At 41.2% G+C, this 17,208-nt stretch overlaps 1 protein-coding gene across 1 annotated transcript in view; it reads right to left on the bottom strand.

Annotated features, from left to right (window-relative positions):
• The window catches only part of GRHL1 (grainyhead like transcription factor 1), a 49,815-nt gene that overhangs the window by 13,842 nt on the left and 18,765 nt on the right, over nt 1-17,208 (bottom strand). Inside the window, exon 9 of the mRNA XM_032430088.1 lies at nt 4,129-4,287. Within this exon, the coding sequence (XP_032285979.1) occupies nt 4,129-4,287 (159 nt within the window). The remainder of the gene's footprint in view (nt 1-4,128; nt 4,288-17,208) is intronic.

The following is a 17,208-nucleotide window of genomic DNA, read 5'->3' as shown; positions in this document are numbered from 1 at the left end:
TACGTGTGCAACCGGCATTCCCAAAGGAGGATGAAAGAACGTGTTTCAAGAAACAATGCCTGAAAAATGTTCCAGTAGGATGAAAACTATAAACCCACAGATCCAAGCAGCTCAACAAACTCTAAGTACAAGAAATGTAAAGAGACACATCAAATTGTTCAAAACCAGTAAAAAGAGAATCTAAAAAGAGTCATAGAGAAATAGATACATTAGGTACAGAAGAACAAAGATAATGATGATGGCAGATATTTCGTTAGAAATGTAAGCCTGGGGCGCCTGGCTAGCTCAGTCAGTTGAGGGTCCGACTCTTGATTTCGGCTCAGGTCATGATCTCAGGGTCATAAGATGGAGCTCCACATCAGGCTCTGTGCTCAGTGGGCAGTCTGTTTGAGATTCTCTCTCTCCCCCTCTCTCTGCCCCTTCCCCCACTTGTGCACTCTTTCTATAAACAAACAAATAAAATCTTACCAAAAAAAAAATGTAAGCCTGACAACAGCAGAGTCATGTCTTTCCAGCATTGAAGGAAAAAGCAGTCAACCAGAATTTTATACCCAGCAAAAAGATTTTTCAAAATCAGAGGCGAAATACTTTTCAGACATACAAAAGCTAAAAGAATTAATCAGTAGTAGACTCTGCAAGAAATGTTAAAGGAAGTCCTGTAACATTACAGCGAGCCATTTAAATTCACGCTATTTCACTCTCTCGCTCAACAACTAAAGAGGCTGATCTTGGGCAATCACCTCAGGCAGCGACCTAAAAAGTTAATCTATCTGTTCCCAATTACAGCCACAGTAAATATTACTCTGATGAAGAAAATGATCTGTGGGAAATAAAGGTCAATGACATTTTTCTCTCTAAGGATGAACCCCAGATCTATACATATATACAAGCTCATAGAAAAAGAAGCTGCCAAATTTCCATTGGTTAGAGATCCAATTCCTGTTCTTGTTTTCTCTGAAAAAGTGTTAAATTGCTGCTGCTTCTGCCGTAAGAGAAAGTTCCATTTATCAAACCAGTTGAGCAATTCATAATAAAGTACTAGTAAAACCTTCTTCTTAGGCGAGAAAAACAATGTAAATACCTCTGAAGGATACCAAGAGATGTCTTATTTCTAGTTTCTTACTGTGGATGTGGACTAGATTCATAAGATGTGAGAGTTTTAAGAACCAGCAGAGAAAAATGAATTGACAGGCACCAAACAACAGGTGAGTCAAATCTCAGAAAGGAGAGAAACAAGCAGGCACGTGGAATATTCCACAGAGAAGAGGCAGCACCAGACAACCAGACAACCCAGAAGAGCAAAGCAATCCCAACCATAAGGGATGACAGAAGTTAAAACAAGATGCACGAGAATCAAGAGTGGGTGTGAGGTTATAGAGGAGTTCCATGGGGTTGAAAGATTCAGTAATATTCAATATTGAATATTAATTATACACAGCAATACATAATATTTTCTTCCCATGCAGGGTTTTATATCAACCCTAAGAGCTCTGAGATTAAAACCTCAGGATGAAAACAGTGTCTAAGTTCACCTCCCATGTCCCCGAGGCACCTTGCGATTGTATCATGCTCACACCACTGCTGTGTGCCATAAGGGCTGCTAAAGGGAAAGGAGACCAACAATTTTCATCCCTGAGGAGATCTCTGCTCCAGCAAAAGGGAAGAATAGGCCAGCAATATTTTTAGGGGCCTTACAAAGAAAGCCTTACCTGTGAAGGCTGAGGGTATGTGGGCATCTAGACAGTCCACACAAAGCACTGCTGGGGCAGATGCCTAGTTTCTAACCACAGCTTTGTGTGATCTCCTTTTACCGTGGTACAGAGCTTACACACAAGCAATGAAAAAACAGTGCCTGGCCTACACATGCGATCTAAATGAACAGGTGAGTAGGCAAGCAGCAACTCCTGAAATCATGTGTTGTCCCAAACCACACTCAGTTTTGCAACTCTGAAGAAAAGGCTTTCTGCTTCACAGTATACATTAGCACACACTCACACAACAAAAAGAACCGGTTTCTAAACTTTGCACAACAACTGACTAATAAAATAACTTTGGACAATTCATGAAACTTCTCCTGTGTTTCATTTTCTAAATCAGCTACCAATACAGGAGCTTCCCTCAAAAAGTCTTAATATTAAAACCAAGTTTCATTTAAGATTGTGAATCAATACTGTTCCTTCTCTGCAAAACCGCTTATACAGCTTTTGTCATGTGATACGGAGAACTCCAGTTCACGCTAACTCAGGCTGACATCATTCAATCAGCCGATATTCTAAGTGTGATCCATGGACCACGATCAGTCCACAAACTGTTACGGTCCCAGGAACGATACATCAGAAACACAGTAAACACTTGGGTAACAATTAGAATAATTTTATGTCTGTTGAATCAAATAATAAAAAATTGGGGCTGAGAGTTTTTATGACTTTGGACATCTCTTTAGGTTTTCTTCTGGTTAAAAAAAGGAATGTGGTATGAAGGAAAGAAATTTGACTCAGGATCAGAAATCCCTGCTTCACACCTGATGTGACTCGTGATTTGTACAATGCAGCATATATGGGAAGTACTGTGGTGGGCAGACTAACAGCCTCTGGAAGATGTCCACACCCAAATCCTCAGGACCTGTGAACATGTGAGCTTACACAGCAAAGGAGACATAAGGTAGCTGATCAGCTGGCATTCCGATAGGGCAAGTGTCCGAGATCATCCCCGTCAGCCCAGGATAACAGACGGGGTCTTTAAAAGCAAAAGAGCCAGATGAGGACACATGGCAATGGCAGCACTGTCAGAGGGATGTGATGTGAGGCTCCTGACTTTAAATGTAGAAGGGGCCACAAGCCAAAGAATGTGAGTGCCTCTTGAAGGTAGAAAAGCAGACAAACAGATTCTCCCCCAGAGACTCCAGAAGGAGATGTGACCTTCTAACAGCTGGATTTTAGCCCAGCAAGACCTCAGACTTCTGACCTATAGAACCATGAAATGATAAAAGTGTGTTGTTTGAACCGCTAAGTTTGTGGTAATTTGTTAATAGCAACAACAGAAAACTAATACAGCCTAGCACATTACCAGGCACGTGGTACTCAATAAATGTTACTGAATCTGGGTGTTTGAGAAAGTTCTCTGAACTTGGAAGGTCTCAGGTTGCTCCTACGAGGCCACATGCTGTGTTCTGGTCCCCCATGTAAAAATCAGGACAGCAGACTTCTGATAGCAAATACACTTCCAGTTTTCTAGTACCTTCTAAAAATCTTAATAACAGAGAGGGTTGTTGTTGTTGTTTTTGTTGTTAAACAGGACAAAAAGAGGGGACTGGCAAAAAATACAGTCCAACATTTTCTGAATGGGAAAAGTCAAGGTCGCCTTCAATCGTAGTTCAGTGGCGCACTCGTTTCTCTACGGCTGCTGCCGAGTTCTCAAGGAGAACACAGTCTCCAGTCTTCAAGACGCAGCGGGCCCACGACCTCTCTCTGGAGTTCATCCAGTTGGGCCCCTGGCTCTGCAGCTGGCCAAAGTGACCACTTCTCCAGATAAAAGAAATGATGTTGAACTCATTTAGGCTTACGCTTTCTCCTCTTGCCTACCTGCTGCTCAAGAGAAGACTCTGAATCTCATCTTCTGCTTTAGTGAGCTGGCTGACAACTTGCCAACGGGCCCGGAGGGAGGCAAGCTAGTGAAAGCACAGCCCTCTGTGGTCATGCACACGGAGCCCTCAGACACAAAGCCCCGGAGCTCCAGCACCGCAGCCGGCGCCTCCAAGTACCACTGAGCCGAGGGGCACCGAGGACTGAGCACGGCCCTGCGTGTGCCATCTGGACTCCATCAGACGTGCCGAGGACTGAGCACGGCCCTGCGTGTGCCATCTGGACTCCATCACACATGCCCAACAAAATGTACTCATTGGCTCCTCTGATTTTTCAGTTAAAATGAGCTTTTTTTTTCTCCCCCATATAATGTGTCTAAGTGTGGCTAAAACAATAATTTCTAATTTCAAGTAAGCTATTTCATATTATTAGCAATACATTTATATCAAACTGAAATATTAAAAAGACCCTGGTTATTCTCTGTGAGGAAGAGTATGTCTCTCGCATGCTTTACCCTAATTGTCCCTCCCCAATCTGACAATCTTACCTTGTCACAGAAGACTTTTATCTGGCAGTATGCCCGATGCACAGGCTTGTTGCTACGGTTGTTATAACTATAGGTGTCAATTTGAATATTAAGAGGCAACCCCTTCACACCTTTCTGAGAAGAGAAATCTGTGCTTAAGCAGTTCACAGAGATGAAAACCTGCAAAGGGAAAATAAGGTATTAGAAGCAATATGCACCAACAGTCAACCTTAGCACAGCTTGTAAAAATACCAACATTACTGAAATTACTCAAATATGTTCTAAATGAGAGCTCAGCTTCTCAGTTAAAATAAACTTTTTTTTAAAATAAAGGGCTTAGGGGCGCCTGGGTGGCTCAGTCGTTAAGTGCCTACCTTAGGCTCAGGTCATGATCCCAGGACGCTGGGATCGAGCCCCGCATCGAGCAGGGGAAGCCTGCTTCTCCCTCTCCCACTCCCCCTGCTTCTGTTCCTTCCCTCTCTCGCTGTCTCTCTCTCTGTCAAATAAATAAGTAAAATCTTTAAAATAAATAAATAAATAAATAAATAAATAAATAAATAAATAAATAAAATAAGGGCTTATTTTAAAACTACTTGTAGTCATAGGAATGGCAGACTTTATTTAAAGGAGAAAAAGTAGACAGCAGCTTTGAACCTCTGTCAACTTTCTCTTCCCAAATGTTTACTTACAGCATCAGACTGTGGAAGAGTATGGTTGTCTTCCTTGATGTCATTTTTACCAATGTTACCAACAGCATAGAGATATAGAGATGTTTTATAGCTTAGTACAAACTCTGGGACTCTGCCTGCATTTATGTCTACACCAACTCTTAGGACAATTGTGGTACCCGATGAATGTCCCAATATTATGGAATTTATGAAATCAGTGAGTCACATTATTAAAGTGGCACTGGAGGTTGTTACGAGAAACCCAAGGGAATCTTGGTACAGCAAAAAACATGTTCCATTTCCCTCTTTTTTTGCGATTATGGATTTTAACCTCTCCATACAAGGTCACAAGGCATGGAGCTCCCTGTCAACCATTTAGTTTGAGAATTTATTTCTGATGCATGAGCACCACACAGTGGATACTACTGAAATTACAGTTTTAAAAATCTGTGCCTTTCAGAGACCCAAGACTCTTACACTCCATTCCTTCCAGTCCAGGGGCCAACACCTCGTTAGCTCTAACAACCGAGAACAGATCTACCGCAGTAGTACGGGGCGCCACTGGCTGAACCAAGACCCAGACAAGGAGAAGTTTAAGCCAGAACAGCTGGGATGGGGGAGCCCCTAAGAATGTAAAAAGAAGGGAGTGGACAGGGTAAGGAGAAAGAAAACTGTAACCATAATGACAAAGAATGTTCTCTAGAAGGTTTGCAAATGCTGAAACACAGGGGTTTTCTTCTTGCTCTGTCTGTACACTATTTCCAAGAAGGAAAATACCAAAACACCCTACAATGACTGAGAACTTGTCCACATTAACATCCTGTCCCTCCATTAGCTCTCCACTCTGGCCGGTCTACTCATGGCCCCTAGAACACACCTTAATGCTCACCCCTGCCTCACGTCTTTGTCCTTGTCCTTCTTCCTCCTCCTGTGTCCCTCCTGTCCCAGTCCAAGTCACCTCCACAGTTCCTCTCTGCCTCTCCACATCTACAGAGGTCCTGTTCTAGCGCCATCTCCACAGAGGGTCCCCATTCACCCCGACTTATGTCGTGGAGGCCACAGCAGTGAGCACCTAAGATTTCCAGACCTGTACTGGGCACCTGCTTTATACACATGATCTCATTTCACAACCCTGAGAGACCGTGTTAATCCTTTTTTTTTAAAAACTGTCCCCAAGGTAGAAAGCAAAGGGCTGGAATTCATATCCAGAACTTCCCGCCACCGCTTTATACCTATACTGCAACCTGTCTTTCCCAAATCAACTTTTTACCCTAATCACTTTTCTCCACTACTGGGAAAGGTGTGCCATTTTGACATGTGTATGCTTTCTTTCCCTGGCTAGACTGCAAATACTTCGAGGCCAGGCCCATATTCTCCACGTGGCAGCTTTCTCAACACTTACTTTTAGCCCCGTACCGGGTCTTGGGTTGCCTTTTCTAGCCCACTATGATTTTTCTTTCCAGCTAACCCATTTTCAGTAAATAAACAAAATGCTTTTATTTTTAAAAATACCTAAATCTAGATATATAGGAAAAAGTGGTATGTATGAATTTCAAATCCATTACAGAAACTTTGTGCTTTGACTTTATATCTTTTCCTATACTGTTGACCCTGGAACAACGTGGGGGTTAGGGGCACCAACTGCCAGCCCCCCTACCAAGAGTCAAAAATCCATGTGTAACTTTCGACTCCCCCATAACTTAACTACTAATAGCCTACTGTTGACCAGAAGCCTTCCCAATAACACAGTCAATTAACACATATTTTGTATGTTATACATATTATATACTATATTCTTACAATACATTTTTCTTAACTTTTTCGGTTATCTCTAGGCTGTGTAGTTCATCTGCAAGTTTTTTTAAATTGTTGTAAATCTCAAAAAATTTTTCCAATACATTTATTGGAAAAAACTGACATATAAGTGGACCTCTGCAGTTCAAGCCCGTATTGATCACTGGTCAACAGTATGCTGTTAAAAACACTTCACATACAATTTACAAATCTGAGTTAAGGAGATCGGTTATGGAACAGACGAAAGACGGAACAGACGAAAGACAAAAAGACAAACAGAAAGGCAGTAATCCAGGCAAACAACTGAGCACATCAAGTAACCAAATCTCTATATTTTCCATTTTACAACCAAGTGGGAAATCTAAATTATTCTCTCTCATTCTAGGCTACATGGCTCAATTTAGGACTCAAAAACAGCAGCCTGGGAAAGTTACACTTAACCCTCAACAATTCCAGGAAGTCTTTGACCCAAAGTGATATTCCATTTACAAGAGGATTTCATGGTAATCCAACCTAAAACCTAACCTCCCCTTGCTTCCCAGTGTCAAGTTTCTATTCAAAGCAGAAATAAGCAGGAACCAAATCCCAGGATCAGTATAAACATGGAGTCTTCAGAGAGACATTACCCTATTACTCAGGATGACTTGCAATCACTTTCTTATACACATTCTTGTCCTATTTTTATAAAATCAATTCTTTCCAAACTTGGAAGTGTTTCTAAGTGCAACAAAGAAAGTTTACAGCATCCCTCACTCAACATTAAAAAACACCACCTTGTCTAGATAAATACATAAACACACCAGTAAACACTGAGCAAGATGTGTGATGGAAGCATAGCAGGCCCGGGACACATGGTACAAGGAGGACAGTGGGCCGAAGACCTACAAGAAAGAAGTGAGGGCAGTGCTCACGAAGCCCCTCGTAGCAGGCTCCACAGCAAGAACAAGCAGGACAGTCATGGGCACATGCCGCTGCCAGTGAAGGGGTCACACTTGCTACAATTAAGCCTCAACCAAAAACTAGCAAGAGTGCAAGATGCCTCAGGTATCTTGCATATGTGGTCAACAGGAAAGGCTCTGGTCTGAAAATGGAAACATCAGAGTTTTAGCTCCATCGCTAATTAGTGCTGTGACCATGGACAGGGTCCTTACCGGTCAAAGGCAGGTTGAATTAGACGATGTCTATATCACATCTAACTCTTGAGTCCTATGATTATATTTATACTGAAAGGTTATGAATCATTTATCCCTAACTCTGTATTTATTAGTGACAAAATTTTGTGTAATACATTTATCAATTTTTTTTTTTTACAAATCATATTATTTTAAAAGAACCATGTAAAGTTGCCATTTCAAGTAATTATATGAACTACTCGTATAGAATTAAGAATCTTATAAAGCAGAGGTTCATAAAGCATGGCGCCAGGAGCATCAGCGCTGCCTGGGAACTTGGTTGCTTCATACCCCTGACTCAATCAGAATCACCCAGAGAACATCAGCCCTTCCTGGAGACAGTAAAGCCACATCTAGAGGTTCTGCTCTCACTGGCCTGGGGTGGGTTCCAGACGCAAGGCGTTTTTTAGGTGCTCCCCAAGTAATTCCAGTGATCAGTCAGGATAAAAACCACTGCTGTCAGGTGATTAATCTTCTATATACTTATACTTTGATCCACCAAAGGTCTCCTTTGGCTCCAAAACTTTCAGGTGATTAAAACAAGCCCCAACATACGGTTTCCTTTCTTTAAAGAGTTCAGATATTCTTACATGTATTTAAAGGTATCCCATCAAGTTTTTTAATTAAAAAAACTTTAAGAGTTATAGCCCTATCAAATAATAATATTCATTTAACCAATGGAAAGATGAAGATTAACGCATCTGCTCAACCTTACTATTCAGTAAGATCATGCAAATCCTTAAGAGCTCATAGTTCATAAGATAGTGACCAGAAAAAAAAGCCTATTAAAAATCTACCAGCTATGCTTCTGTTTATCCCTCACAGAACATCTGATTTTCGCAGGGGTTGACCTGTGTGGGTGAACCGCGTGTTCGGGTGACCTGCAGTGTCACCGAGGGGAAGACCCCTGGAGACAGAACACTCAGTCTGCCCTTTCTGCTTCTGGTTCCTGGTGTGCAGCACATGCTTAATACGTATGTTTTTCACCAAAGAAGGAAAATGCAGAGGGAGTAGTGAATAAAGATGGCTAAGAGGAAGGACGCTGCAGACACGCATAACAGGTGTCACGTATTTATCTAAACCAGGAGACGGCTGACTTTCTCTGTAAGAGGACCCAACTGTGTTTCAGCCTTCGAGGATGACATACAACAAATAAACCCCACAGTAACAGTGCAAAAGCAGCCACAGACAATACGTGGACAAGTGGGTGTGTGGCATTTCAATAAAGCTTGACCTGACCTCCATGAACAGCTGGCTGGCCAGGGTTTGCAGAGAGCTACGGTTTGCTGAGCCTTGATCTAAACAAACCCTTCTCTAAGGAGCTCGAACAACAATTTACCCTTACATCATCACAACGTGGTTAAGAGCAAGGAATTATTTCCACATAAGTGACTTCCTAAGAAGGACCTCTCGCTAACGTGTCATTCGCGCATGGAACCATAGTTTTTTATCAAAACAACCCATACTCACAGAGGGGACTAGAGTATGTTTTAAGGGAGAAGCTGTTTCCAGGAATCTTATTTAGGAAGGTGACAAATCTTTCATCAGCAGCACCCAAGACGGGTGAGAGGACAAGTGTAGAAACACAAGGCAGAGCGCTCCTCTGGGTCCCGGGGCAGCAACAAGACAGGCATGGTCTGTTCATCACAGCGTTAACACTTGGGATTGGTTCTACCTCATGGGCAACTGCCCAAAGAAGCAGAACAACAGGCCAAATCACCCAAATCCAGATAAAACAAAAGTTTGGGCCACAGTCACTGTGCAGAGAAAAATACTTTCTATAACACAGTCACAGAAAAACTGAAATATCTCCTCAGAGGGTGGGAAAGAGGTAAAAAGTAAGATGACTGTTACACATTCAACCCCTCTATGAAATACAAGCGGTGATAACCGCTTCCTTGCCACTGATTTTGAGGAAAAGCTTGCTTTTATTCAAACAAATGAAACATAAATCTTACACAAGATGAGCATCTCATGTTCCCAACCAAAATCACTAGAAGAGAAAAAAACTAACCACAAAAATAAACTGCTGAACAGGTTGAAGATGCTCTGCAAGATTCCTTTTCAAATGTCCAGCCCAGTTTTCTAATGTAGTTCCTCATTCTTGGCTGAGAATTCACACACTTAAAACTTTTCAAAAGATTTAATTTTGTTTTCAGACCTCAGTTGAAAATGTGAGGAAAACAACAAAATAAAGATTTATGTTATCAAAAGATTAACTTGTCTAGATTTTTTCTTCCAATTGCTTATAAGCGCAGACCAACAAGAAATCAGATCGTGAAACGATTTCCGATGATTCTTCCAGGAAGCCTTACGGCAGCCACACACTGCAGTTCGCACAGCTGGCTGCTGTCTCTACTGTTTCTCCTCAAAGGAGAAAAAGCGAGGGGGAGAAAGACACCAGGCAGCACTAAGCTCAAAACACAGGCTGCCATCAGAAGCTCATTTTCCCAGCCAGTGAAGTGAAAGCAACCGAGAACAAATTTTACAGACCCCCTTACTCACTTACTCTTTTTGGGCTTTAGCAACACAACAAACCAAGGCACAATTCTGATAAAACCTGCTGACTGTCCAGTCTAAAGAGAGTAGTCAGATATGTGAGCTTTAACAAGTGCATTTCATTTGTGGGGAGAAATTACAGAAATATTTTCACCCACCTAATTCACAGAAAGTGTTAAAAAAGCACTTGAAATTTATCAGTCAAAAGTTACAAAAACTAAACAAGTTGAGTCAGAAGCCAAATACTGAAACTGGCTGACTTAAGTACACTGTATTAGGATATTTTTCATGAACAAAAAGATTGTTCCTGGGCGCCTGGGTGGCTCAGTCAGTGAAGCATCCGCTTTCGGCTTAGGTCATGATCCCAGGGTCCTGGGATCGAGTCCTATATTGGGCTCCCTGCTCGACGGGGAGCCTGCTTCTCCCTCTGCCTGCGGCTTCCCCTGCTTGTGCTCTCGCTCTCAAATAAATAAATAAATAAAATCTTAAAAAAAGGCTGTTCCTTTAAAAAATTTACCACAACAGTTAATACTCACTCTATATTATTATTCATGTACAAGAACCTGACATCCAAATGATATAGTCTTAATTCTTTTTTCCCACAGAGAGATTTGGGTAGAATTTTGCATGTTTTTAAAACACTGCTGCTATAATGGTGAAAATAATTTTCTTTCACTTTCATAATTTGGTTTATTCAATGAGTGGAATAAAAAATTTCAAAATGTGAACCTCTAGATTTGCTAAGAATATGAACCACCCTTATAACAGCTCAGATAAAGTTTTCTTCTTAAGAGATCTGATTTTTAAACTAAAACAGAGTAACAAAGTGTTAGGCTCATCAGAGTACATGAGAGGTCACAGGAACTCACCCACATGACATCACCCAGAAGGCTCGGAAAATGAAAGAGGCCAGAAAAATCACGGCCACCTTCCGTGGTTCTCCTCCCTCTGAAGGAAGGAATCCAAATTATCTGGGCCATCCAAAATCTAACTCCAAATTCCCATTCCAGTCTCACATATCTTTACAGGAATTGGAGACCTTCATTTTCTCTGCCCCTCAATTTTAAAATAACTTTTATTCCATTCTCTACTGACATGGCTCATCAATAAACACCTAGTTATCAATTGACAGAACTGCTGTGAGAAGCGTTCCCTAATGACCCAAATAGAATTACAGCCCCATTTTACTACTTAGCAAGTTGTACCAAGTAGCTCGCTTCCCCTCCCCTGTGACCAGACTCTGAGCTTCAGTTTGGGGTAAAGAACCACATCTCTCTCTACCCTCATCGCCTAGGTCAGGGAAGGGAATAAACAAATGCCCTGAACATGCCACCTCTATTCACCACCTCTGTCACTCTGTCACACTGTAATTATAAGTGCCCTAAGTCCCTTGATGGCAGAGATTGTTACTCATTTTTAAAGCATTTTCCGGTGTTTAGTACATTTTTTGTATTTCTTCCAATGCCTATTACAAAATGGTCCTGAATTAAATGCCAGTAATGACAGAAAAATCATGGGGATGCAAAAAGCTACACATTATCTCCAAATCTTAACTTTCAAATCCCCACAAAACTTTAATACACACAAGAGTGCCCCCCAAAACAAAAACACTTGATAAAAAAAAGAGCTAATATCAATTTACACAAATTAACTTCTTTCTCCCAATCTCTAGTAAAGAGCCCTCTGAACAATAAAATGGCTACAAATCAGGTAATGAATAAAATGAAAGAGACTGCTTCATTAACATTAGGCAATTGCCAAATACAGTATCACTACAAATCTTAATCCTTTATTCTTACTAAAATATTTTCTACAGCTCACCACTGTCTACATAATAGCAATTAAATTCCTCTGTGTTCAGGATGCCGTATGTGACACCAATCTACCTTTCCAGCCATGTTTCCTACCACCAACCACAGTATTTCTCAAATGTGAATAATATATGTATCCTTTTTATTTATTTATTTAGATTTTATTTATTTATTGACAGAGAGAGAGAGACAGCGAGAGAGGGAACACAAGCAGGGGGAGTGGGAGAGGGAGAAGCAGGCTTCCCGCGGAGCAGGGAGCCCGATGCGGGGGGCTCGATCCCAGGACCCTGGGACCATGACCTGAGCTGAAGGCAGTCGCTTAACCAACTGAGCCACCCAGGCGCCCCTCCTTTTTATTTACTTTTTAAGGGTTTTATTTATTTGAGAGAGAGAATGAGTGAGACAGTGAGCAAGAGAGCAAACGGCAGACACTCCCAAAGCACCCTGGCAGTGCCTGGGCAATAAGAACCATGTGTTCGCTAAATGAATGACCCCAAATTCCTAAACTCCAGTTAAATAAAATTGCATACTGCCATGATATTTGAGCTATATTTACTGTATTCTTACAGTGCACCTGACTCTGGCCCTCGAAACAACCTATGATATCAGTACTATTCTGACCCCATTTCACTGATGAGGAAAGTGAGGCTTAGAGGTTACGTAACTTGTTGCCCAAGTTCACAGGTTATTTATGTTCACAACTTTCCTCCAAGTGGACCTGAACACCTAGGTCATCTTGGTAGAGAGCAGAATGCCAGGCAATTTTTTACAAATACTGGACATGAAATAAATATCTGTTGAATGGATAATTAAATCAAATACACACACACACACACACACCCCCATACCCACCCTCAATTAATTTGGAAAAGATTATGGCATTTCGAGGTTCACTGACATACATATCTGCGTGTATATATATATATATATATATATCTGTAAATATATATATGTATATATCTGTAAATATATATATATATATAGAGAGAGAGAGAGACGGTAAGTTCTAGAGCAGAGATAAAGCCACATAATGAGCGATGAGGTGATTTTCTATTGCATTTACCCACTTTTACACTTGAAGATGTTCTTTACAGTGACCATCTATTAAGGAAATTGCAGGTATCTAACAATTTTGCATTTTATAAATAAACATTTTATCCCTTCACTTGTAGCTTCATGCCATACTAATGGGGGTGGTACTGTCCACTCTGTTGTTTTCTACACTACACAAGGTCTGGGCCTCAATATGTCAAAGCACCTCTAGGCTAAGCTATTCCAGTTGCCTCTTTTCCACTTAAATTCACAACAGATAATCTATGGGGGGGGGCGGGAATAAGGAAAAAGAAAAAAGATCCAATCAAATAGACTTTGCAAAAATATTCTGCAGGTCCACCCTTTCAAAGATCACAGCAAGCGCATTCTCTTCCATAAAGCCTTCTCTGATCCCTTAGCTGAAAGTACTCCTTTCCCCTGGACATCTTCAGAGTTTTTTAACCTCACTTATGACCTGTATCATTACAGAGAGAGTATAATCTCTTTTGAGGACAGGCTTTATGCTTGAATCATTTCTTTATGTCCTCATAGTTCTTGCATAGAGAAGTACAATAAATAATCTGCTGAATGAATGAATGTATAGTTAAGAAAGTCAACCCTTTGCAACATGACATCTTAAGCCAGTTCTTCCACATAGTAACAACAGATTAATTACCTTGCACAGAATTTCCTGGAAGGATGTTAGAAATAATTTAAATTGGTCAATAATGACTGAAATAAAACAATCCTTCAAGAAAGAATGGTGTTTTGCTCTTGCAAACCAGATTATACACAGCAGACTTTTGGAAAAGTGTCAGCACATGGAGCCAAGAGCACTCCTGATTACATAACTATGTCAATATTATATACTATCATTTGTGTACTATAATGCACAGATAGTTCAAGTGAGTTTCAACTGTCTGGTAAACATAAGTAGGAAAAGAGAAAAGATCTGTTAGAAAGAAGGAAAGAAAAAAGAAAAGTTGGTTGACTTATCTATGAAAGATGCTTCAAAAAACTCACAACTGAAAAATGTTTTTATATTCCAAAAATGTACTTCAATATTTGTTGTATACCCTACAAACATTTACCTTCAGCATGAGCATCATATATATGGTTCAGACTCTGGCTACTCCACACCTTTTAACTCAAGAGAGACAGTGTTCAGTTGTGCCTGAGGCTCAGGCTCTGAAGACACAAACAGTAAAAGACTCACAGGAAACAGAAGGCAAAGACAAAGCCAGGACCCATACCTCCTGCTCCAAACTCAGCGCTCTTGAAACCCCACTGCCACGACGAAGCGCAGGGAGCTGAAGAAGCACCTCATGGAAAAACTGTCCCGAGAAGTAGAAAAACAGGGAAAAAGTGACCCCCAAATGGCTGTGAGCAGAGGTTGTTTTTTGATCATGAGGCATGAAATGAAAGGTCCCTATCCTTCATATCAAAGGGCAGTCTGTGCCCAGTTCCTATTTGACTTCATATAAGTCACAAGATTTAGCTGATGACGTGGTCCCCTTCGAGACAGCGGCCGCGACCTTGGATACAGTCCCAGTTGCCTCTGGGAATCTTTTTCATTTTAACCCCATCTAGTATTAAAATTCAGCTTAGTCAGATACAAAGTTTATAATTTTATTCCTAGAATGTAACTGATCTACTAAATTGAAAGTAGACACCCTGGAACAAATTCTAATTTAACTCTCTTCCATATCAGTCAGAAAGATCACTCTAAAACATATCTAAAAGTAGCTCTTTTTGGTTAGAAACCTCCTGACATATGAAATTACAACACGAAGTCAAAAAACAAAGTTTATTCTCATCCTAAATCCAACAGCACTAATCAATGAGAATAAAATCACCCTTTTTCCAATATGTTGATATGAAGATATAAATGTCAACTGAAGCCAATGAACGGGAACCAGTTTAAACCAAGAAATCAAAATCCAATTCTTGGCTAAAGTCTAAATCGACAGGAACATTTATTGAGCATTATATAGCAGACACTTAATCCTAATCAATATTCCTCCTCCCCAGTCAAAACCAAACAAACAAACCCTGATTATCCTAGTTCTGTATGATCCCTGTAGCTCCTCTACTTATCCCGCATGTGCAGGCCTAACTAATGAAGCCCAAGAAGGTATCAGAGACTGAGTCATAAACTCAGAAGTAGAATCCCGGTCTTCCACTGATTCACTGGATAATCCCAGCAGTCATACTTCCCCACTACTCTGATGATGTGAGGTCATTAAAAACACCCTCCTACAGAATGATCACAGCCTGAACTAGAAGCTTCCAAATGTGCCACTAGGATTTGTGCTGTTTCTCAGACTATCAAACGACCATCAAGAGATAAGAAAAAGAGTCGGAGGGCTGAGAGTAGGGAGGAGAGGGATCTGGGAAGAGCAGGGCACTAACCTAAAATCTCCTCACCTCTACATGGGGTGTTTCCCTGAAGAAAAAACAAGGCTCTCCCAAGTCCTCACCCTTTCTGTGCTCTCAGTTCTGCCTTCCCACACCGCCCACAGGGCAGCTCCAGTTGCTGCACAGACTGCAGAGAGCCAGGGGGAAAGTCACAGAGACAAAGAAAGAGAAAAGGAGAAGAGAGAGGAAGAGAGACAGAGAAACAGAGAAGGAGATGGGAAGAGAGAGACACAGAGACATTCTGGAGGTACCCACATACTGACTTCCCTCTGTCAGAGCCTTTGAGGAGGACCTGGTGAACTTAAGGACACTTGGCAGATACAGTGATTTGGCACCTGTTGTCCCAAGTAAGTAGGATGTTTGTTGTGAAACATGCAGAACTGGATGGAGGTGTGACACAGGGCAAACACAGACCACATTCCAGCATCTCTAGGTTCAGGATGGGACAGGTAAGCACATGGGTCATAAAGGCAGACTTGGCAGGCAAGCTGACTTCCAATCATTTTTTAAAAAGCTAAAGAAAAAAGTCCCCAAATGAGCAATCAATGTAGAGAGTTCACTTATATTTACTAAAGGATCTGGAGTCTTGTGCGAAGATCTGCTGTATGAAAGAAACCTGAACTCCAAGGCCCCCTACTGCTCAGGTAAATCCAGTCACTACTACTAATGTCAGGCCGGAGTCGGAGTTCTCCGATTTAGCTTACAAGGAGCAAAACTGGTTGAAATGACAGATTTATAAAACCACTTTAGATGGAATTTCCAGGAAGGACCTGGAGAAGGAGGGTTGAGGTGACAAGCTGTCAAAGAAGAAAGTTCTGGAGAGGAGCTCAGTGTTTCTTGACAGTGGCAGGGTGGTGGAAGGGGTAAAATTTGACCAAAAAAAAAGAACGAAAAACAAATTCAAGTGACGGCACAAATGGCATTTAAGACATGATGCTTCAAACCTGTTTCACAAGATACAGGTTTCACTACCAAACCAAAGCTTTCTTCAGCTGCCAAGTGTCTCCCTTGTCCAATCAAAAACATAATGCGCTGGGCTCCTACCCTCAGGCGTGTGCTACAATAAATGTGCACTATTGTTACCTGCACATTCTGAGTTTCCACCAGGATTCAGTGCATTTTATTTTCCATCTGGCCGAAGCTCTTGCTTAGACACTAGAGTATACTACGTGAAATACTTTCAAGCCAGAGTCCAACAAAAAGAAATGTAAGAAGTTTCAAAAAAAAACCTTCCTCCTGATCAGACCCAGAACAGTTTCTTCAAAGCAAACTTTCCAATTGCTAAGAATTTACTCCGTATCAGCTAATTAAAGGCATTCTCCACAGTCTCCCATCAAGAAAAACTTCTTGTCATTTCCAAAACTGATCAAACTAAAACTCAAAAGACTATTCATTACCTATAAAGGAGTGTGACTATGTTTCTGGCACCAAAAAAGTTTATTTTTTACTTTGATAAATATGTACTTTCAAAACACCTGGAGTCAAATGCATGACAATTCAGAAGGCTGCATGGCTACCTTACGTTCCCCTTCCCCGCCCTCCCCCCCCACCCTGGGGGCTCTAAGGAGAGAACACAGGGATAATCCCATTCAATGGCGTCAGCCTTGCATCTGCCTAGACATAAGAAGTCTCTTATCCTTTGTTTTTTTAAAAGTAGCAATGCTTCCTGACTTCTATTTAGGCCAGGGAGTATACACTTTTGTTTTA

This window comes from Phoca vitulina, unplaced genomic scaffold, assembly GCF_004348235.1.
Source record: "Phoca vitulina isolate PV1807 unplaced genomic scaffold, GSC_HSeal_1.0 scaffold42, whole genome shotgun sequence".
Classification (NCBI taxonomy): Eukaryota; Metazoa; Chordata; class Mammalia; order Carnivora; family Phocidae; genus Phoca; species Phoca vitulina.
Note: the sequence above shows the minus strand (reverse complement) of the source record. Positions and strands in the feature narration are given on the sequence as shown.